We start from the raw sequence: 23,036 nt of genomic DNA, 5'->3' as shown, positions 1-23,036 counted from the left end.
GTAGCCTAAATTTTTGGCTGCTTTAAATGTCACATGACACAACAGGGAATCTGTATCTTAATATTCTGTGAAAATGCATCCATGGGGGCTGGCATTGTGTTCTAACAGGTAAAGCCATGGCCTGCAACACCAGCATCCCATATGGGTGCCAGTTCGTTTCCTGGATACTCCACTTCCAATCCAGCTCCCTGCTAATTGACTGGGAAAAGCAGCAGCAGATGGCCCAAGTATTTGTGTCCCTGCTACCCACGTGGGAGACCTGGATGAAACCCCAGGCTCCTGGCTTCAGCCTGGCCCACTGCGGATGGTTGCGGCCATCTAGGGAGTGAACCAGTAGGTGGAAGCTCTCTGACTGTCTCTCTTTCTCTGTGTCCCCCTCTTTCCCTGTAACTCTGACTTTCAAAATAAATAAATAAACCTTTTTTTCTTTAAGAAGAAAGAAAATATATTCAGAAAATGTACCAGTAATTATTATATTGCTACTGTTTACTCCTCTCTGGGAGCTGAAAATGAAGGAAGATTCTCTCTTCTGGCACTGCAATTCAGTCTCAGTTCTCAATGAGACTATGCACGACATTTACTATTCCCTTACCTATTTATCTATCTCCTGGGAGCAGTAAACCCTACTTACCCTGGGAGGTCACTGACTCGCATTTACCCTGGTCTCATATTATAGGTGCTACATAACATGCTTTCCACACATTATAACTGACTCTATGACTCTGCAAAGTGGTGATACTACTCCAAACATAACAGCAGAGAAAGCAGGCAAATTACCTGCTCAAAGTGACATAACCAGTAAGAAGCATAAAGAACCACGCCAGTATCACTCTAAAAACTGGATTTCTGCTATAATTTAGCTTTCTCCCTACACTTTACTTAACTTCTGATCATCAAACTTTAAATCCTAGTCATTCACTCACTTGATGTTTGCTGACCATTTACTCTGTGGAGAGATAGCAGACAAAGTGGTTATGCTCACAGATTCAGGAGCCAGTCTTGCTGGAATCAAATCCTAGCTTTCTTACTAGGTGGTGATGTGGGTATGTCATTTAACACTGTGTTTCAATTTTCTAATGTGTAAAATGGGAATAACAACTTTTCCCTCATGGAGTGGTAAAAATGCATTAGCTAATAACCATAAATGCTAAAGCATTTAGAACAGTGCTGGGTACCAGCAACTCTATGCGCCTGCTAACTGCTACTGCTGCTGGAGATACAGTGGGGAGGGAGACACTGAGGAGGCTGAGGAGAACAAAGCATTTTACAATGATCTCAGGCTGTCATATCTGTTACAGGTACCTTTTATTCTAAGATTCATAAAACTTTTGGAAGCAAATAAAGAATTAAAAAAGCTTCTATTACCAATGTACCTTTCACAATCAGAAATGTCTACAACCAATGCTTTTAAATTTTTGTCCTAAAACATAATGTAAAGCTACAATCAGTAACACTTCTTTCATCTGCTTACATTATTTGCCAATAAGCCTTTACAGACATTTGCTTCTGTCTTTTCTAAAAGCCTCTAAGAAAGATCATAAGCCAATTTTCACGGACTACATAGGATTACATGTGGTCATCTTCATACCTGTATCCTCTGGGCAATGGTCTTGAGATCTATAGGCTCCTTAATTATTGCATAATAGTCTGGATATTGCTGGAAGACAAAAACCCAGTTTTGCTCAGTATGTGAAAGCACCCACGAGAAAATGTGGCAGGACACTGACAATCTCTTGCTCAAACAACCAGTGAACAGCTTTATGAGACTGAAAGCTGAAGACATGGCTATATACCATATTATGTTTCATAAAACATAACACCAGAATGCAGGAGTTTACACTTAGTATTTTTTGACAGGCAGAGTGGACAGTGAGAGAGAGAGAGAGACAGAGAGAAATGTCTTCCTTTACCGTTGGTTCACCCCACAACGGCCGCCGCGGTGATCCGAAGCCAGGAGCCAGGTGCTTCTCCTGGTCTCCCATGTGGGTGCAGGGCCCAAGGACCTGGGCCATCCTCCAATGCACTCCCGGGCCACAGCAGAAAGCTGGACTGGAAGAGGGGCAACCGGGACAGAATCTGGCACCCCGACCAGGACTAGAACCCAGTGTGCCGGCGCCTCAGGTGGAAGATTAGCCTATTGAGCCGTGGTGCCGGCCTACACTTGGTATTTGATCGTTATTGTTATATGGCTAGTATACTGTAAATGAATGTTTAAAAAATGATAAATTCATGGCCGGCACCGTGGCTCACTTGGCTAATCCTCCGCCTGTGGCACCGGCACCCTGGGTTCTAGTCCCGGTCGGGGCGCCGGACTCTGTCCCGGTTGCTCCTCTTCCAGTCCAGCTCTCTGCTGTGGCCCGGGAGTGCAGTGGAGGATGGCCCAAGTGCTTGGGCCCTGCACCCACATGGAAGACCAGGAGGAAGCACCTGGTTCCTGGCTTCGGATCAGCGCAGCACGCCCACGCTGGCCACAGCATGCCAGCCGTGGCGGCCATTTGGGGGGTGAACCAATGGAAGGAAGACCTTTCTCTCTGTCTCTCCTGTCTCTCTGTCTACCTCTGTCAAAAAAAAAAAAAAAAAAAAAAAAAGACAAATTCACATAATCATACAATTATATAATTTAAGGTCTCAAGCTTAGAAATAAAGCAGAAAACTGTTGTTGACAGGCTTGTTACAAACTCTTTTACTTTTACAATTTAAACAACTATATTTTATATAAACATTCCTTCCTAAGACTCTAAGACCTCAGATGCAAGATTTGTTAGTTTCATGCTTAATACTTTTATTTATTTCTCTCAAAAGATTTTTCAAAATGTCTCTTTTAAATAAAACCATAAATAAAGCAAAATTATTAGCAATTTCTGAATTACCAAATACTGGCTCATCTCAGGGAGATGAAAATGTTTTGAGGTTTTTGCAAGGGCTAGAGTCATTCCCTTCTCTCAGGCTTCCCAACAGGCTTTCCTCTTTGAGCGACACAACTGAAGACAATCAAAAATCAAAAGCTGGTCTTCTTAGAAAAAGTTCATGAAAACTGCTCTCCCAGCAAATCTCATGCAATCTTAGAGAAAGCCAAATGACAACAGCACACAAGAGGCTCCGGCCCTCACTCAGTGATGTAACTCAAGGGATGACTTTGGTGATGTTTCATCTCACCCGATCCCTCATCTGACTGCTATCATAATGCTACTCTTCTTGGCTTGGATCAAACCCTGTTGCAGCCCCCTTTCTTCACCAGCTCTACTTTTGAAAGAATAATAATTATAGTAAGACCACTCTGGAGAAGGTACAGAATAATCCAGGCTGTTGACCCACGTATTCCTAATTCACTCCTTCCACTCAGCCAGCCTGCCTGGGACGGATTTATACATGAAAGAGCAAAACTGCTCTGCTCTGCCAGGTCTCAGTCCTTGCTGTACTGTCACACTCTGAGGGTTTTTTTTTTTTTTTTTTTTTTGACAGGCAGAGTGGACAGTGAGAGAGAGAGACAGAGAGAAAGGTCTTTTGCCGTTGGTTCACCCTCCAATGGCCGCCGCGGCTGGTGCACCGCACGGATCCGAAGGCAGGAGCCAGGTGCTTCTCCTGGTCTCCCATGGGGTGCAGGGCCCAAGCACTTGGGCCATCCTCCACTGCACTCCCTGGCCACAGCAGAGAGCTGGCCTGGACTGAGACAGAATCCAGCGCCCCGACCGGGACTAGAACCCGGTGTGCCAGCGCCGCTAGGTGGAGTATTAGCCTACTGAGCTGCGGCGCCGGCCACTCTGAGGTTTTAATGGGAAATGCTTCCCCCCCTCAACTCCTGCTGCATTGCTGCATGTCCCTGAAGGCCCTACTGAAATGGGGGAAACTAGATACTTAGGTTTCATTGTTCCAAATCATCCTTTGCAGTTTGACAACTACTGATTATCTCCTGCAGACTAGGCATAAAAATTCTGAGTAAAGACTTCACTGATCTTTCTTAGAATTTATAGAAAAGATTCATGTATTTAATTTATTTGAAAGGTAGAGTAACAGAGAGAGAAGTCAGAATCTCCATCCACGTCTCCCACATGGTTGGCAGGAACTCAAGCACCTGGGCCATGATCCACTGCTTTCCCACACTCTTAAGCAGGAAGTTACAATGGAAGCAGAGGAGATGGGACTCAAACCAGCACTTGATACGAGATGAAGGTGTCCAAAGTGCTGTCTTAACTGATGCACCAAATGCCTCCCCCCAATCCTTTATAAAAATTCAAGGGGTCAGTGCTGTGGTGCAGTGGGTTAAGCCATGGCCTGCAGAGCCAGCATCCCATACTGGCCAGTTTGAGTCCTGGCTGCTGTATTTTTTATTTTTATTTTTTTGACAGGCAGAGTGGACAGTGAGAGAGACAGAGAGAAAGGTCTTCCTTTGCCGCTGGTTCACCCTCTAAGGGCCGCTGCGGCCAGCGCGCTGCGGCTGGCGCACCACGCTGATCCAATGGCAGGAGCCAGGTGCTTATCCTGGTCTCCCATGGGGTGCAGGGCCCATGTACTTGGGCCATCCTCCACTGCACTCCATGGCCACAGCAGAGAGCTGGCCTGGAAGAGGGGCAACCGGGACAGAATCCGGCACCCTGACCGGGACTAGAACCCGGTGTGCCGGCACCGCAAGGCGGAGGATTAGCCTAGTGAGCCGCGGTGCTGGCCCTGGCTGCTGTATTTCTAATTCAGCTCCCTGCTAATATGCCTGGGAAAGCAGCAGAGGATGGCCCAAGTGCTTAGGTCCCTGCACCCATGTGGGAAACCTGGAAAAAGTTACTGGCTCCTGGCTTCAGCTTGGCCTAGCCCCAGTCGTTGTGGTCATTTAAGGAATAAACCAGTGAATGGAAGACCTCTCTCTCTCTCTCCCCTTCTCTCTCTCCGTAACTCTGCTTTTCAAGTAAGTAAATAAATCTTTTAAAAAAAAATTTAGGGGCCTGTACTGTGGCACAGTGGGTTAGGGTCCCAGCCTACAGCGCTGTGGGCACCAGTTCAAGTCCTAGCTGCTCTACCTCCGATCCAGCTCCCTGCTGATGCGCCTGGGAGGGCAGCGGAGGATGGCCCAAGTCCTTGGACCCCTGCACCCAGGTGGGAGACCCAGAGTAGCTCCTAGCTCCTGGCTTCAGATTGGTTCAGCTCCAGCCGTTGTGGCCATTTGGGGAATCAATCAGTGGATGCAAGACCTCTCCCCCTCTCTCCATGTCTCTACCTCTCTCTGTGACTTTGTCTTTCAAGTAAATACAATGAAATCTTAAAAAAAAAATTTTTTTTTTATTTGAAAAGCAGAGAGACAGAGAGAGAGTTCCCACCTGCTAGTTTACTTTTTTTTTTTTTTTTTTTTTTTGACAGGCAGAGTGGACAGTGAGAGAGAGAGAGACAGGGAGAAAGGTCTTCCTTTGCCGTTGGTTCACCCTCCAATGGCCGCCGCGGCTGGCGTGTTGCGGCCGGCGCACAGCGCTGATCCGATGGCAGGAGCCAGGTGCTGCTCCTGGTCTCCCATAGGGTGCAGGGCCCAAGCACTTGGGTCATCCTCCACTGCACTCCCTGGCCACAGCAGAGAGCTGGCCTGGAAGAGGGGCAACCGGGACAGAAACCGGCGCCCCGACCGGGACTAGAACCCGGTGTGCCGGCGCCGCAAGGCTGAGGATTAGCCTAGTGAGCCGCGGCGCCGGCCAGTTTACTTCTTAAATGCCTGAAAGGCCAGGGCTGGGCAAAGGCAGAAACCGGGATTCAGGAACTCAACCCAGTTCTCCCATCTGAGTGGCAAAAAACCCAATTACTTGAACCATCACTGCCACCTCCAAAGGGTCTTCATTAGAAGGAAGCTGGAGTCAAGCACCTGAGGTAAGTACTGAGCCCGTCACTCTGATACAGTATGTGAGCATCTTAACCACCAGGCCAAACACCTGTCCCATAATCATTAATCTTCATAATCAGACCCATCTGTAGGATAGCAGTGGTAATATGATCACATTTCTTTTTTTTTTTTTTTTTTTAAGATTTAATTAATTTATTTGAAAGGTAGAGGCAGACAGAGAGAGAAGAGAGAGAGGTCTTCCATCCACTGGTTTACTCCCTAGATGGCCACAACGGCCAGAGCTAGGCCAATCTGAAACCAGGAGCCAGGAGTTTCCTCCAGGTCTCCCATGTGGGTGCAGGGGCCCAAGGCCTTGAGTCTCCCTCTACTGCCTTCCCAGGCCACAGCAGAGAACTGGATTGGAAATGGAGCAGCCAGGGCTCAAACTGGTGCCCATATAGGATTCCAGCACTGCAGGCAGCAGCTTTACCTGCTACATCACAGTGCTGGCCCATTTATTTCTAATGTCATAACTGTGCTACATGTTAGACAAGACAACAGCATTAAATAACTAGTTATTGATAACTGGCATCCATTAGTCAAAAACAATTTCTCACTCCAATGACATGCTGGATTCTAACCACATGACAGGGACACAAAGGCAAAGTGGGATAGTTCCTATTCCCAAGAAATTCAGGAAGGAGGGAAGAAGGTAGATACAAAAGTAAAAGATCACAATTTTCGTAAGTATATTGTTATTTAGAAACATAAAAAAGCTGAGGCCATGGAAATTTCTGCAGTGTGAAGAGGTTATGATGTGAGTAGCATCTGTAGAGTTCATTATTTTTTCTTTCTTTTTTTGAAGATTTATTTATTTATGTGAGAGGTAGAGTTAAAGACAGGGAGAGGGAGAGACAGAGAATAAGGTTTTCCATCTGCTGGTTCACTCCCCAGACCGCTGCAAAGGCCGGAGGTGGGCCAATGTGAAGCCAGGAGCCAGGAGCTTCGTCTGGGTCTCCCATGAGACTGCGAGGGCCCAAGGACACAGGCCATCTTCTACTGCTTTCCCAGGCCACAGCAGGGAGCTATGGGTAGAGAGCACCTAACATGCCCCTCTCTCTCTTCTGTCACCAGATCAAGGAGAACTGAGGGAAGAGTTCATTTACTGACTTCTTATCCTGTCTCCTGAGCAAAGAGAAAGTTTCCTGTCTTATAAATAAAAGGTTTTATGGGGCCAGTATCATGGCACAATAGGTTAAGCCACCACCTGGGATGCCATCACAAATGAGCGCTGGTGGGAGTAACAGCTGATCTACTTTTCTTCCAGCTCCATGACACTGTGCCTGGAAAGCAGCAGAAGATGGCCCAAGTAACTGAGCCCCTGCCACCCATGTGGGAGACCCAGATGAGGCTCTTGGCCATTTAAGACATCTAGGGAATGAACCAGCAGACAGGAGATCTCTTTCCTTCTCTGTGACTTTCATCTTTCAAATAAATAAATAAATCTTTAAAAAATAAATCTCTAAAAAATAAATCCTTAACCTCTGGTAAAGTAAAATGACAGAAAATAACCTTTGTGCTTATTCTTAAAGCCACTAGGATGCGCTCTGGGCTGCCGCCAACATCTTTCTAAACTTACTTTATATACTAATAACACACAACTAATAAAATGCTTGTGGTACTTAAAAAAAATTAAACATTTAATTCACCCATCTTCAATCATATCACTTACCACTTTAGAAGGCAGTTTCTGAAAAAGTTCACTAATAAGATGTCCAGATGGATTTGTGGCCACAACTATGGCTTCAAGAAGCTGTTCCAGGATCTCCTTCAAGTAACTTGGAGAAGACTAGAGGGTGAAGGTGGAGGGAAGAGGGACAGAAAAAAGTGCTTTGTGACAAATCAATAAATACATAGCAAATATTAGGGAACTTTTAAGATTGAAAAGCTAATTCAAAACAAAAGTTTCAAAGCAGTAAAAAGTTCAAGAATAACAGAGAAATGTTCTGATGCTGGACAATGTGGTTGAACTCCCAGAACGGCTTACAAGGAATGAATGAAGCTGCTTACACTAATTCTGTAACTAAATCCCTGAACTCTGTTCTGCAGTGAACACTGTAATGGCAAAGTTCAAGCACCTTATTATGAAATGAGTATCTTTTCAGAGTTTGAGTAACAGAGCCAGAGAAAACAAGCACTGTAATACTTGGCAACTTCTACATCTGTCATTTGCTTCTACCAAAGTCATGGTATTCTGATAGGACAGTGACTTCAGAGTTGGGACTACATGCTTTTAATCATGGAGTACTCTGTCAGGTCTAACAACTGAACTTGAGTTAAAGTTGAAAAGAGATTAAGCAAAGTGATGCACACCATTTTTACTTTTCAGACTAACTGGCTTACACCTAGAACAGAACACAGAAAAGGACATGCCTCAGGGAGAAGCAAGGTTTGAGTTGAAAGCAAGTTTCTATAACGAACAATGGGATATCTTGGCCAAGATTTATATTAAATGTTACTTCAAGTCCATGTTTTGCGTATATAAAATAAAGCTCAATCATTACCCTCTGGTTTAAAAGCACTGATAGTTTTGTCCTAAGGAACTCCACGGAGAGGAGGGCACTAACATGTCTTGGGCTTAGCCTACTTGGCAATAGTAAGACAGCCAGTAATTATTTAAAATATAAGACATTAATTTGGTCAGAGCCCAAACTACGTAAGTTTAGACAATCAACATGACAATGATGAAAGCAAACTAATATTCCCATTTTTATGTCATCTACATTTTTTAAAAAAGATTTCAAGGCCGGCGCCGCGGCTCAATAGGCTAATCCTCCGCCTTGCGGCGCCGGCACACCGGGTTCTAGTCCCGGTCGGGGCGCCGGATTCTGTCCCGGTTGCCCCTCTTCCAGGCCAGCTCTCTGCTGTGGCCAGGGAGTGCAGTGGAGGATGGTCCAGGTGCTTGGGCCCTGCACCCCATGGGAGACCAGGAAAAGCACCTGGCTCCTGGCTCCTGGCATCAGATCAGCGTGGTGCGCCGGCCGCGGCGGCCATTGGAGGGTGAACCAACAGCAAAGGAAGACCTTTCTCTCTGTCTCTCTCTCTCACTGTCCACTCTGCCTATCAAAAAAAAAAAAAAAAAAAAGAGATTTCATTTATTTATTTGAGAGGTAGAATTACAGACAATGAGAGGCAGAGGCAGAGAGGAAGGTCTTCCATCCACTGGTTCAGTCCCCAAATGGTCGCAACGGCTTGAGCTGCACCGAAGCCAGGAGCTTCCTCTGGGTCTCCCATGTGGATGCAGGGGCCCAAGGACTTGGGCCATCTTCCACTACTTTCCCAGGCCACAGCAGAGAGCTGGATCAGAAGTGGAGCAGCTGGGACTAGAACCAGAACCCATATGGCATGCCGGCACTGCAAGCAGAGGTTTAACCCACTGCACCACAGTGCCGGCCCCTGTCATTTACATTTACTTCCTGGCTAAAACATGGTACCACTCAGTTACCTTCAAAAATAGGACAGTCATGTTCTGCAGCCATGACTCCCTTACTCCGAGCCCAAACAGTTACTTTGGAAATTTGCTGCAGGTGACAAAATGTAATTATCTGAAAGAGACAGCAAGAACGAGAGAGAGAGAGATCCCATCCACTGGTTCACTCGTCAAATGCCCACCATAGCCAGGGCTAGGTCAGGGCAAAGCCAAGAGCCAGGAACTCCATCCGTATCACAAGGGTGGCAGGGATCCAACTACTTGAGCCATTACCTGATACCTCACAGGATCTGTAATAGAAGGAAGCTGGAATCCACAGTGGAGCTGGAATTCAAACCTAGTCACTCTGATATGAGATGCAGGCAGCTTAATGGCCAAATATCTGCTCCAAGAAACTATTCTTTATTTAAAAATTAGAAGCTTAGGGTAAGTGTTGTGGCACAGTACTTGGAATGCTAGCATGTCAGAGAGCCTGGTTCAAGCACCAGCTACACCATGCTTCCAATCCAGCTTCCTGCTAATGCACCTGGGAGACAACAGATGACAGTCCAGGTATTCGGGTTCCTATCTCCTACTTTGGAGACCTCTGGACAGAGTTCCTGGCTCCTGGGTTAGCCCTGGCCCAACCACAGCTGTTGCAGGCACCTGGGGAGTAAACTAGCAAATGGAAGATCTGTCACTCTGCCTTGCTAATAAATTCTTTCCCTTTTCACAAGAATCTTAGGGCTAGGAAGAAGCTTGGGAAGTATATAAACGAATAAGAACCTCTCAAGTTCTTGTCAGTTAGACCTAACAGAAAGAGATATAGGCACATTCTAAATGTAGGCATTTTTATTTTTTTGCCTAGAGCTCTAGGGGTATATATTAAGGCTGGGGACTCTGCAGGAAAGGCCCTAAGAAGGCATGGGTTAAGTTACTTCTCCTGTATACTTATCATAGACCAACGCTGGCACTGCAGGTGAGGCTGCCACCCGTAGTACTGGCATCCCATGTGGGTGCCGGTTCAAGTCCTGGCTGCTCCACTTCCAATCCAGCTCTCTGCTATGGTCTGGGAAAGCAGGAGAAGATGGCCCAAGTCCTTGGGTCCTTGCACTTGTGTGGGAGATCTGGAGGAAGCTCCAGGCTTCATAATGGCCCAGCTCCAGCCACTTCACCCATTTGGGGAGTGAATCAGCGGACAGAAGACATCTCTCTCTGCTTCTGCCTCTGCCTCTCTGTAACTCTGCCTTTTAAATGAATAGATAAATCTTAAAAAAAAAAAAAAAATCCAAAACTGCAGTGAATCACTATTGTTAATCACCTATTTAATTCAACCGTATAATTTCATAAAAGAAATCGATGAGATGACTAAGAACTACAGGGGAACTTCAAGAAATTTTCCATTCATGAAAAATGGAATTCAAAGAAAAATTCTGTAGCAAAAAATTCAAAATCCAAGTACAGTTTTTCGTAACACCCATTTTCCTTGAACTTTCTGAAGGTACCTTGTATACATGGACTTCAAAAGTTTTCTGCATCAAAATAAGCTTACTGGGGTAGATGCCATGGCATGGTGGGCTATGCTGCCACTTGGGAAGTCTACATCTCTTACTGGAGTACCTAGTTCAAGTCCCAGCTACTCTGCTTTTGATCCAGCTTTCTCCTAATGGGCCTGGAAGACAATAGATGATGGTCCTGCCACCCATGTGGGAGACCCAGATGCAGTTCCTGGCTCCTGGCTTTGGTCTGGCCCAGCCCTGGCTGTAAGGTACATTTGAGGGAGTGAAGCAGTGAATGGAATCTCTCTTCTCTCTCATTTTCTCCTTTCTATCACTCTGCCTTTTAAATAAATAAATAAGTCTTTGTTTTTAAGCTTATCTTTTTAATTTCTAGGATAAGCAACTGCAAAATTCCAGAGGTGGGAACATACCTAACAAGTTCTAAGAACATTAACCAGTCTAACCTACAGAAGCAGTCCTAAGTAAGGTAAATCTGTTGACTCTCCAACACTGTATACTCTTATATGATGTTTCAATTTAGATACTGGACTAGCCCTTAAAACAGAACAGAAAATGTGCATTGATGTAAGAATATTTCATGAAAACCACCAGTCATGGCATGCATTGTCTACAACATTGTAAGATCTCTTAAAACTGGAGTGGATCTCAGGCTGAATGTCCATTTACCCTCCCAGTTGCCATTACAGCAGCACAGAAAGCCCAGCTGCCAACAACAGCACAGAGGGAATCACAGACAAGGACCCCGTCAACCTTCCAATAGCCCATTCATCACTGATACAGCTACACACTCACTCCTTCAGTTCCGGTGCCTTGATTGTCCTGCCCATCTTCATCATCGTCCTCATCTTCTGCGTCTCCTTTCTGAACAAACTCATTTCTTGTTCGAAGGTACAAATCCCAGAGTTTGCAAGCAGCTTTATATTCAGGAGAATCTGGCTGCATATTAGCATAGAGAAAAGGGAAAAAAAAAATCACTTCAGTATACTAATCACTACTTAGAAAGTATCCTGTCCCAGAAGAGACTGGTATTTTAAGATATAATTTTGAAAACATATTACAAAATTTAAAATTCTTTTTAGAAGACATAGGGCCTCAATCTCTATTCCGAGAAAGTAGGTACATGTTTTAAAAGGCATTATGAAATCAAAGCATCTATATTTTATCTCATTATATAATGAAAGACTTGAGGCAGAGGATAATTATTTGCTAAATTAAAACTAAGACTGGGGCCAATGCTGTGGCGTAGTGGGTAAGGCTGCCACCTCATAATGGGTGCCAGTTCATGTCCCGGCTGCTCCTCTTCCAATCCAGTTTTCTGCTATGGCCTGGGAAAGCAGTAGAAGATAGCCCAAGCCCTTGGGCTCCTGCACCCATGTATGAGACCTAGAAGAAACTCCTGGCTCCAGATCGGCCAAGCTCCGGAAGTTGTAGCCATTTGGGGAGTGAACCAGTAGACTGAAGACCTCTCTCTCTCTCTGTAACTCTTTCAAGTAAAATAAATAAATCTTAAAAAAAAAAAAAAAAAACAAAAAAAAAAACAACTAAGGATCAACATATTGAAACAGATAATTAAAAAAATATTTTCACTTTATTTGAAAGGCAGAGAGATAGACAAAGAGACAGACATATCTTCCATGCGCTGGTTCACTCCTCAAATGCCCACAATAGCCAGGGCTGGCCAACTTGAAGCCAGAAGCCAATTACTCCACCTGGGTCTCCCACATGGTTGGGAGGTACCCAAGTACTTGGGCAATCAACTATTTGTTGCCTTCCCAGGTGTATTAGTAGGAAGCTAGATTGGAAGCAGACTAGCGCAGACTCAAACCAGCACTTAGACATGCGATCCAGGCATTCCAAGCTGTGATTTCGGCCACTGCACTAAACATCAACCCTAAGAAAGATTATTTAAAAGATAAGACCTGATAAAAATACAGAAGCTGGGGCACATGTTGTGGTACAGTGGGACACAGGCATCCCATACTGGAGTACCAGAGTCTGATGTCTGCCTCTGGCTTCTGATGCAAGCCTCCAGCTAAGGTAGACCCAGAGACAAGGGCGATGGCTGAAGTAATTAGGTCTCTGCCACTCACATGGGAAACCTGGATTGAGTTTCTGGTTCCTGACCTCAGCCTTTGTCTAGCCCTGGCTGTTAGAGGCATTTGGGTAGTAGAACAATGGATGGACTCTCTGTCTGTCTGTCACTCAGCCTTTCAAATAAATTTAAAAGATAGCCTTTTAAAAAAACTAATGGCTATTCTAGTATTACTTGTTTCTTTACAATCTAGTTTTTTAAAAAAAATTATTTGAAATGCAGACAGATAGGGGGAGAGAGAAAACAGGGGTGGAGAGACTGATTTTTTTACCCATTGATTCACACAAATTGCTAGAGATGGACCAAAGCCAGAAGCCCGAAATTGAATCTGGGTCTCCCAAACAGGCGTCAGGGACCCAAGTCCCTAAGCCTTCACCTGCTGTCTCCCAAGGTGTGCATTAGCAGAAAAGTAGAACAGAAAGTGGAGCCAGGACTCAAACCCAGGCACTCTGATAGGCAACGCAGGTGTTCCAAGAGGCATCTTGTTATATTTTTTTAAAAAAGATTTTATTTATTTCAAAGAATTACAGAGAGACAAAGAGAGACCAGATGCCCACTGCCCTTTACTTTGATTTTAAAACTATTTAATACTTCATTTGAAGATTTCTGTTCCTGAAGCATATAGCATACTAATTATTGACTGAAACTTCCTAGTAAAAACAACATTGGACATCATGTTTTCAAAAATAAACCAAAATTCCAAAAAAGCCTTTAAGAGGTACCATTAAGAAGTGAAAACACTCATAAAACGTAGAGAAAGGCATTTCCTACACTGGAGTGCCTGGGTTTGACTTCTGGCTCTGATGCCTGACTCTAGCTTCCTGCCAACACTAAACCCGGGAGGCAGCAGATGATGGCTTAACTGCTTAGGTTTGTGGCAGGCGCTGTGGCATAATAGGTTAAGCATCTACTTGCAGTGCCAGCATCCCATATGGGCACCAATTTTAATCCCAGGTGCTTCACTTCCAATCCAGCTCCTTGCTGATGGCCTGGGAAAGCAGAAGATTGCCCAAGTGCTAGGGCCTCTGCATCCACGTGGGAGACCCGGAAGAAGATCCTGGCTCCTGGCTTCAGATCAGCCCAGGCCTGTCGCAACCATTTGGGAAGTGAACAGCCAGATGGATGATCTCTGTCTCTCTCTCTCTCTCTGTAACTCTTTCAAACAAATAAATCAACAAAAAAAGCCCCTGAAGTCAGTTCTAGGGCACAGTGGGCCAAGCCTCCAGCTGCAGTGCTGGAATCCCATATGGGCACTGGTTCATGTCCCAGCTGCTCCTCCTCCAATCCAGCTCTCTGGTAAGGCCTGGAAAAGCAGTAGAAGATAGCTCAAGTGTTTGGGCTCCTGTACCTTGGTAGGAGACCCAAAAGAAGCTCCGGGCTCCTGGCTCCTGGCTTTGGATCAGCTCAGCTCCAGCCACTGTGGCCATTTGGGAAGTGAACTAGCGGATGGCAGACCTGTCTCTCTGCCTCTCCCTCGCTCTGTTTGTAACTCTCTCCTAAATAAATAAAATCTTTAATAAAAAGACTAAAAGAGTATCAATAGGTCTCATATTCCTAATTTTCAAGAAAACAAAATCAAAGTGAAAGCAAAAGACAATGAAGAAAAAAATTAAAAAGTTAGGTAAACAGAAAGTAGAAATATGATGGTAGTAATACTCAGATATAATGGTAATTACCAACATCATACAGAACTGAAAGGTTCTAATTAAAAGGTAAAGATTAGGGCCGGTGCTGTGGCACAGCAGGCTAAGACACCACCTGCAATGCTGGAATCCCATATGGGCATTGGTTTGAGTCCCAGGTGCTCTACTTCTGATCCAGCTCTCTGCTAATGCGCCCAGGAAAGCAGCAGAAGGCCCAACTCCTTAGGGTCCTGCCATCCACGTGGGAGACCTGGAAGAAGCTCTTGGATCCTTGGCTTTGGCCTGGCTCAGCCCTGGCTGTTGCAGCAACTTGGAGAGTGAACCAGTTTATGTAAGATCTCTCTCTCTATTTTTCCTTCTCTCACTGTAACTCTGCCTCTCAAATAAATAAATAAATCTTTTTTTTTTAAAAAAAGAAAAGATCATCAACTGGATTAACAGAAGTTCACATTTTTTTTACATGATATATCAGCATTAGAAGGATATGAAAAAGCTGAAAGTGTGAGAAGGGAAAAAACATAAAATAGGAAATTACTAAAACAAAGCTGGTATAGCTATCAAACATCAGACCATACATTTCAATTAAAAATATTACTGTGATAGAAAGGGCTACACATCATAGTAAAAATAAAATTTACTAGGACAGTCTAGCAATTTCAACCTTGCATATTCCTATTTGTATAGTTTCAATATATATACGGCAAAAACTAGCAGAATTACAAGAAGAAATACACAAATCCATCATCACAGAGACATTTAAAAGACACCTCATTCAAAGATGCTGGAGTGCCAGTTAGAGTCCCTGCTGCTCTGCTTCTGATCCAGCTTCCAGCTAAGGTACCTGGACTATCTTCAGTAACTTTTCCAGCCATGTGGGAGACCAAGATGGAGTTTCAGCTTCCTGACTCAGGCTGGCTTAATCCTGGTTGTTGTGTGCATTTGGGCAATCAGTGGGTAAAAGATCAAAATTAATCTCTCTCCCTCTCTCTTTTGCCTTTCAAATAAATAAATCTCTAAATATTGAAAAATAAAAACTCCTTATTCAGCAACTGGACAGTTCAGGTTGATAAATCAGTAAGGATACAAAAAAATTAGCGACACTGTAACAAGCAGAGCAGTATATCCAACAAATGACACGCTCACCACATTCACAGAATTCACAGCACATTACTCACAACAGCCCAAAGCAGCCATCAAATGCGCCTCAACTAAGGAATACATAAACAAAATATGATACATTCACACAACGAAATATTACTCAGCCATAAAAAGGAACAAAGAATTAAAATGTTACAACATGGATGATCCTTGAAGAGATTATATTCAGTGACAGAAGTCATCACAAAAACATATATTGTATGAATCAATTTATATGCAATGCCCTGAACAGACAAATCCATACAGAAAGAGTAGTTGTCACATGTTAGGAGAAGGGGCATAGGAAATTCCTACTAATGGCTATTTTTGTTTAGGGGTAACAAAAATACTATGGAGTTGGAAAGACAGCTGCACAACTTCACACATAACTAAAAACTCTTTAAATCTGTAATTTAATAGGGTACATGAAATATATCTCAAGTAAGTATACATATATATACAGTATTAAGAAATCAAAACATTTCTAGAATCTTTTTGCAGAAATCTTTACTGAAATACAGTAAAGAAGACTTAAATTAACTGACTGGAACAGTTATTATCATATTACTTCTTCCCAATATGATCTATAAACTGAATGCAATTACAATAAAACTTCAATACTTACTCTGTTTCTTCATTTACAATGATTTTAAGGAAAGACAAACAGCTAAGTATAGTTAAGAAAGGCAAAGTTAGAGAGAGACAAAGAGCGTGACCATGTGTACACCTGAAAATGAAAGAGACAGACAGAGATCTTTCATCCACTGGTTCACTCTTCAAATGGTTACAATGGCTGGGGCTGGGCCAGGCCGATGCCAGGAGCTTGGAACTCTATTTGGGTTTTATATGTGGGTATAGCAATCCTAGGGCCATCTTCTGCTGCTTTCCCATACACATTAGCAGGGAGCTGGATCAGAGCAGCCAGTACTCAAACTGGAACTTATATGGGATGCCAGCATTGCAGGCGGTGGCTTAACTCATTGTGCCACAACACCAGTCTCATAAGAAGTTTCTTTACCAGATCAAAAAAAAAAAAAAAAAAAAAAAAAAAAAAAAAAAATTGGGGCCAACACTGTGGCGCATCAGGTAAAGCAGCCGCCTGCAGTGCTGGCATCCCATATGGGTGCTGGTTCGAGTCCCGGCTGCTCCACTTCCAGTTCAGCTCTCTGCTGTGGCCTGGGAAACCAGTGGAAGATGGCCCAAGTCCTTGGCCCCCTGAACCCGCATAGGAGACCTGGCTTTGGATCGGCCCAGCTCCGGGTATTGTGGCCATTTGGGGCAGTGAACCAGGGGACAGAAGACCTTGCTCCCTGTCTCTGCCTCTCTTTACCTCTGCCTTTCAAATCTTTAAAAAAAAAAAAAAAAAAAGATGCTAGTAAAGATACCTAAGTTCCACATCAAAGTGTTTGTGTTTGATGCCTGCTTCTGTATACTGACTCCAGCTTCCTAGAGTGCAGACCTGGAAGTGGTGGTGATGGCTCAAGTAATTGGTTATCTGCCACACACGTGGAAAACCTGGACCGAGTTCCAGGCTTCTGGCTTTGGTCTCAGCCTAGCCCTGGCTGTTGGGAGCACTTGGGGAGTGAACCAGAAGATGGTTCCTATCCTCTATCTCTGCCTTTCTGCCTCTCAAATGGATAAATATTTTTTTAAAACTTATAAAGAAAGGAATGGAATAGCTAACAAACCAGCCTGCAGAATCAGAATGAAAGGTCAGAAACAGATCCAAAGTACATGAAGGGGCCAGTGCTGTGGTGTAGCAGGTAAGGCTGCTGCCTGTGGTGATGGCATCCCATATGAGTGCTAGTTTGTGTCTCGGCTGCTCCATTTCTGATCCAGCTCTCTGCTATGGTCTGGGAAAGCAGTAGAAGATGAACCAAGTCTTTGGGTCCCCGCACCAACGAGGGAAACAGGGAAGAAGCTCCTGGCTTTGGATTGGCACAGCTCCGGCCATTGCAGCCATCTGGGGTAGTGAACGAGTGGACAGAAGATTTTCCCTCCTACCCACCCTCTGCCTCTGCCTCTGCCTCTCTGTAACTCTTTCAAATAAATCAATCTTCAAAAAAAGAAGCCCATGAAAATTATGACAATACTGACACTGCAAATGACTGTAGAAAGAATGATGATAGTTATACCTGTGGGGAAAAAAAGAGCTTCCCTCCTTCATAAATGACACAAAAATGAAGCTCAACTTCACTAAAGGGTTATATGTGAAAGACGAAACTACATAACTTTTAAGAGACGATATAAGAGAAGAATATCTTACAATCTTTGAACAACAAGAATTTCTGAAAGAATACCCGCAGAAGGATAAAACACAAAGTTAAAGAACGATAAATTTGACTATATTAAAAACTTATTGGGGGCCGGCGCCGCGGCTCACTAGGCTAATCCTCCGCCTAGCGGCGCCGGCACACCGGGTTCTAGTCCCGGTCGGGGCGCCGGATTCTGTCCCGGTTGCCCCTCTTCCAGGCCAGCCCTCTGCTGTGGCCCGGGAGTGCAGTGGAGGATGGCCCAGGTGCTTGGGCCCTGCACCCCATGGGAGACCAGGAAAAGCACCTGGCTCCTGGCTCCTGCCACCGGATCAGCGCGGTGCGCCGGCCGCAGTGCGCTGGCCGCGGCGGCCATTGGAGGGTGAACCAACGGCAAAGGAAGACCTTTCTCTCTGTCTCTCTCTCTCACTGTCCACTCTGCCTGTCCAAAAAAAAAAAGAAAAAGAAAAAAAAAAAAAAAAACTTATTGGGGGCCGGTGCTGTGGTGCAGCGGGTTAACGCCCTGGCCTGAAGCGCCAGCATCTCATGTGGGCGCAGGTTCTAGTCCTGACTGCTTCACTTCCAATCCAGCTCTCTGCTATGGCCTGGGATAGCAGTAGAAGATGGCCCAAGTCCTTGGGCCCCTGCACCCACATGGGAGACCCGGAAGAAGCTCCTGGCTCCTGGCTTCAGATCAGCGCAGTTCCGGCCGTTGCAGCCAACTGGGAAGTGAATCATCGGATGGAAGACACCTCTCTCTCTCTCTCTCTCTCTCTCTGTGTGTGTGTAACTCTGACTCTGAAGTTAAAAATAAATAAATCTTAAAAAAAAAACTTCTTGGAACACACATTAGGGCACAGTGGGTTAAGCTACCGCTTTCAACACTGGCACAGTTTTACTTTTGAGCACTGGCTCCTCTGCTTTCAATCCAGCTTCTTGCTAATGTGCCTGGGAAAGCAGCAGCAGATGGCCCAAGTACTTGAGTGCGTGACACCCACACAGCAGATCAAGATGAGTTCCTGGCTCATGGCCTTGGCCTAATGCCAGCCACTACGGTCATTTGGGGAGTTAACTAGTAGATGGAAGATCTCTCTGTCTTGCCTTCTCTCTATTTTTAAAGGTTTATTTATTTATTTGAAAGGCAGAGATATGGAGAGAAAAAGAGAGGTCTTCCATGTACTGGTTCACTCCCCAAATAGCCACAACAACCAGGGCTGGGCCAAGCTGAAGCCAGGAGCTTCTTCCGGGTCTCCCACATGGGTGTAGGGGCCCAAGTACTTAGGTCATCTTCCATTGCTTTCCCAGGCACATTAGCAGGGAGCTGGACAGGAAGTGGAGCAGCCAGAACTCAAACTGGCACCTAAATAGGATGCTGGCACTGAAGGCCGAGGCTTAGCCTTCATATTTCACAACTTTGGACCCAACTCCGCTTTCCACATAAGTAAATCTTAAAAAAAAAATTAAAAAAAAAAAAAAGAACATAAAAAATACTTTTGTTCATCAAAGATCCTAAATAGACAGACATATAATGGGAAAAGATATGTAAAACACATAATCAAAAGGGATTACTATCAGAATTATTTTAAGGGCCAGTTCTGTGGCACAGCGGGTAAAGCTGCTGCCTGCAGTGCTGGCATCCCATATGGGCACTGGTTCTAGTCCCGACTGCTCCACTTTTGATCCAGCTCTCTGCTATGGTCTGGGAAAATGGTGGAAGATGGCCCACATCCTTGGGCCTCTGCACCCACATGGGAAGACCCAGAGCAAGCTCCTGGCTCCTGGCTTTGGATCGGCATAGCTCCTGCCATTGCGGCCAACTGGGGAGTGAACCAGCGGCTGGAAGACCTTGCTCTCTCTGCCTCTCCTTCTCTCTCCGTGTAACTCTGACCTTCAAACAAATAAATAAATCTTAAAGAAAAAAAAGAACTATTTTAAAGTTCCCAGAATAAATACAAAAATGACAAACAGACCAAGAGAAAAATGGGCAAATGATAGATGCAGACACTTACAGAACAAAAATAGCTCATAATTATATGGAAGTTCATTCTACAGTAAGAAAAATATGGACTCAAATCATAAAGAGAAACTACTAATTACCTGACAGACTGATCAACATTAAAAAGTCAGAGTTATAAACTTTGGTGCTTTCTTACCTTATAATAGGCTTTTGCATTGTTGAAAAGCAGCTGAAAGTCAGCGGTGAGCAAATTAACATCATCATACTCTTCCATTTTTAGTTTCTGCTGGATTTTCATCAAGTCAATGGGCTGAGAAACCACTTCATAGTAGTCCGGCTGATTTCTGTTATATTTTTTAAATATGGTATTAATCAAAAGCTTATGAGAAGTTGAATTTCAAACTATCTGTGGTTATGTCCAACATTCCAAGTGTGACACTACAATTAAAATACTACAATTTGCTCCTGATTCACTCCCATTACTAGAACTAAATGGAGGGGGCCAGCTCTGTGGCGCAGTGTGTTAACGCCCTGGCCTGAAGTGCTGGCATCACATATGGGCACCGGTCTGAGACCTGGCTGTTCCACTTCCGATTCAGCTCTCTGCTATGGCCTGGGAAAGCAGCAGATGATCCAAGTGGGCCCCTGCACCCACATGGAGACCCGGAAGAAGCTCCTGGCTCATGGCTGCAGATTGGCACCGCTCTGGCCGCTGCAGCCAATTGGGAAGTGAACCATAGGATGGAAGACATCCCTCTCTATCCCTCCCTCTCTCTCTCTCTGTGTGTAACTCTTTCAAATAAATAAATAAATAAATAAACCTTAAAAAAAAAAACTAAATGAAATTAACACAACCAAGATCCATAAGTGTTCTCTTTTCAAAATACACAATAATGATATTAAAAAAACTAAACTAATATCTGCAATGGTCTTTAGTTACTTAATATATAAGGTTTAGGACAGTGGCACGTCAACAGTACCTTCTAGAAAGAAGATGACTTACCTCTCATGTTCAAAAGCATCTTCTTAAATTTACAACATGATTATCTTTCTTCAGTTAGTGACCACAGAATTTTTCTTTTTTTGCCAAGAACTAATAAATTTCTATTAAGTATGTTGCTTTTACATCAATACCAAAGTTACCAAAAGAGAAAGATGAGGCCTTTGGCATTAGGGAGCCTACCAAAAAATGAAAGGACAGAAAATCGATCTAGCATAACCAAACTATTTCTAAAAAAGGGAATTATAAACCTAAAATTACGGCTGTGGTTCTGTCTTGGAGAGGAGGGTCACTGAGGGGTATAAAGCAGACTTCAAAGATGACTGACAGGGGCCGGCGCTGTGGTGCAGCGGGTTAAAGCCCTGGCCTAAAGTGCTGGCATCCCATATGGGCGCCGGTTGGCCTGGGAAGGCAGCAGAAGATGGCCCAAATCCTTGGGCCTCTGCACCCGCATGGGAGACCCGGAAAAAGCTCCTCGCTCCTGGCTTCAGATCGGGGCAGCTCTGGCTGTTGCAGCCATCTGGGGAGTGAACCAGCAGATGGAAGACCTCTCTGTCTCTACCTCTCTCTGTAACTCTTTCAAATAAATAAAATAAATCTTAAAAAAAAAAGATGACTGACAATCAACTTCTTTCCGGAATTTCTTGATTATAATAACTTCATAAATTCCCAAGATAATTTTTTGGGTTTATAGGCTCATGGATGTTTATTATTCTTCCTGCATTGTTTTCAAATGGAATTCGATGAGACAAGTAAATCCTCTGAAAATAATGAGTGATTTTTTTCCCTCAATTTTCCCACAGGCCTAGGTATGGAGGCCACACAGGGCACTCAATGGGTAAGAAACTCCTCAGTTCCACCCAGAAATGTAAATTATCTGATGGGAAAAACCCATTGGACCACAAGAAAACTCATCCTAACTCTGAGGAGATTGTCATTAAAGTATATGCCTCTGGCTGTCTTGCTTGCCTGTTACTACTCCCTTGCAGCATGCTCAATAAATCTAACTCTGCTCACCCGATCTGACTGCTCTGTGAATCCTTTCATCACCCATAAAGCAGGCCTCATGACAACAGAATTTAGCTCCATTCTAGATTCCTAAGAGTAAGTCATTCTTTATAAACAACGTCACAATGATCAAGGCTTTTGTCTGGTATGGAATCTTAGCTGATGTGTACAGTCATTCTTTTTAGTATGTTTAATATTATAAAATACTAATTTTTTATAATATATTTAAACTATTTTTTACTTTTCATTCTTACATAAAATTGTAAGACAATACATTGCTTCTGAACCATCTCTGTTACAATGTTCCATCACTCTTAATGGTTCATGTATTTATCCTACAAACAAGGACCACCACTCAATCTTTGTAAGCAGGAAATGAACTTTTAAAACATTTCTATTTATTTTCACTTTATTTGAAAGGTAAAGAAAGTGACAAAGATACAAACAGAGAGTGATATTCCACCCACCGTTCACTCCCCAAATGCCTACAACAGCCAGGGCTGGGCCAGGTCCAAGATGGGAACTGGGAACAACCCAGTTCTCCCACGTACATGGCAGAGACTAAAAACTTGAGTCATCAGCTGCTGCCTGCCAGGGCACAAATGAGCAGGAATCTAGGTCTGGGTCAGAAGTGGAACAGCTGAGGCTAAAACCAGGAACCTCAATGTGGGACATGGGGATCTCTAGTGCAATCTTAACCATTATGACAAATGCCAATCTGAAGAAATTAACTTTGATACAATACTACTGTGTAACCTCAGACCCCATTCATATTTTTTACAAAAATTATTTAAGAGGCAGAGAAAGGCACAGAAAGAAAGAGAAAGCTCCTGTCCACTGGTTCACTCCTTAAATGCCCTCAATGGCTGGGCTGGAGCTGAAGCCAAGAGCTGGGAACCTAATTATGTGAATCATCACTCCTGCTCCCCAGGTTGTACACTGGCAGGAAGCTAGAGTCAGGAACCAGAGCTGGGAATCAAATTTAGGTACTTTATGTCATGTACAGCTCTCCTGACCAGTAAGCTAAATTCTTTCTCCTGCCCATTATTATTTTAGCAGTTATTTCAAAACTGTCATTAACAGTAAAAGAATCGGGGCCTGTGCTGTGGTGTAGCAGGTAAAGCCACTGCCTGCAATGCTGGCATCCCATTTGGGCACCGATTT

At 44.2% G+C, this 23,036-nt stretch overlaps 1 protein-coding gene across 49 annotated transcripts in view; it reads right to left on the bottom strand.

Annotated features, from left to right (window-relative positions):
• PBRM1 (polybromo 1) overlaps window positions 1-23,036 on the bottom strand; it is a 134,873-nt gene that overhangs the window by 94,224 nt on the left and 17,613 nt on the right. For 48 of the 49 annotated variants that reach the window (XM_008260786.4, XM_051851571.2, XM_002713243.5 and 45 more), the window contains 4 exons: window positions 20,061-20,208; window positions 11,576-11,719; window positions 7,527-7,643; window positions 1,589-1,657 (listed from right to left, as the gene is read on the bottom strand). In XM_008260786.4, coding sequence (XP_008259008.1) covers window positions 1,589-1,657; window positions 7,527-7,643; window positions 11,576-11,719; window positions 20,061-20,208 — 478 coding nt within the window. Of the gene's footprint in view, window positions 1-1,588; window positions 1,658-7,526; window positions 7,644-11,575; window positions 11,720-20,060; window positions 20,209-20,867; window positions 21,044-23,036 lie in introns of those variants that run through there. The other variant, XM_051851569.2, reaches the window with a different exon arrangement.

Source organism: Oryctolagus cuniculus, chromosome 10 (genome assembly GCF_964237555.1).
Source record: "Oryctolagus cuniculus chromosome 10, mOryCun1.1, whole genome shotgun sequence".
Taxonomy (NCBI): domain Eukaryota; kingdom Metazoa; phylum Chordata; class Mammalia; order Lagomorpha; family Leporidae; genus Oryctolagus; species Oryctolagus cuniculus.
This window is presented reverse-complemented; position numbering and strand designations above follow the sequence as displayed.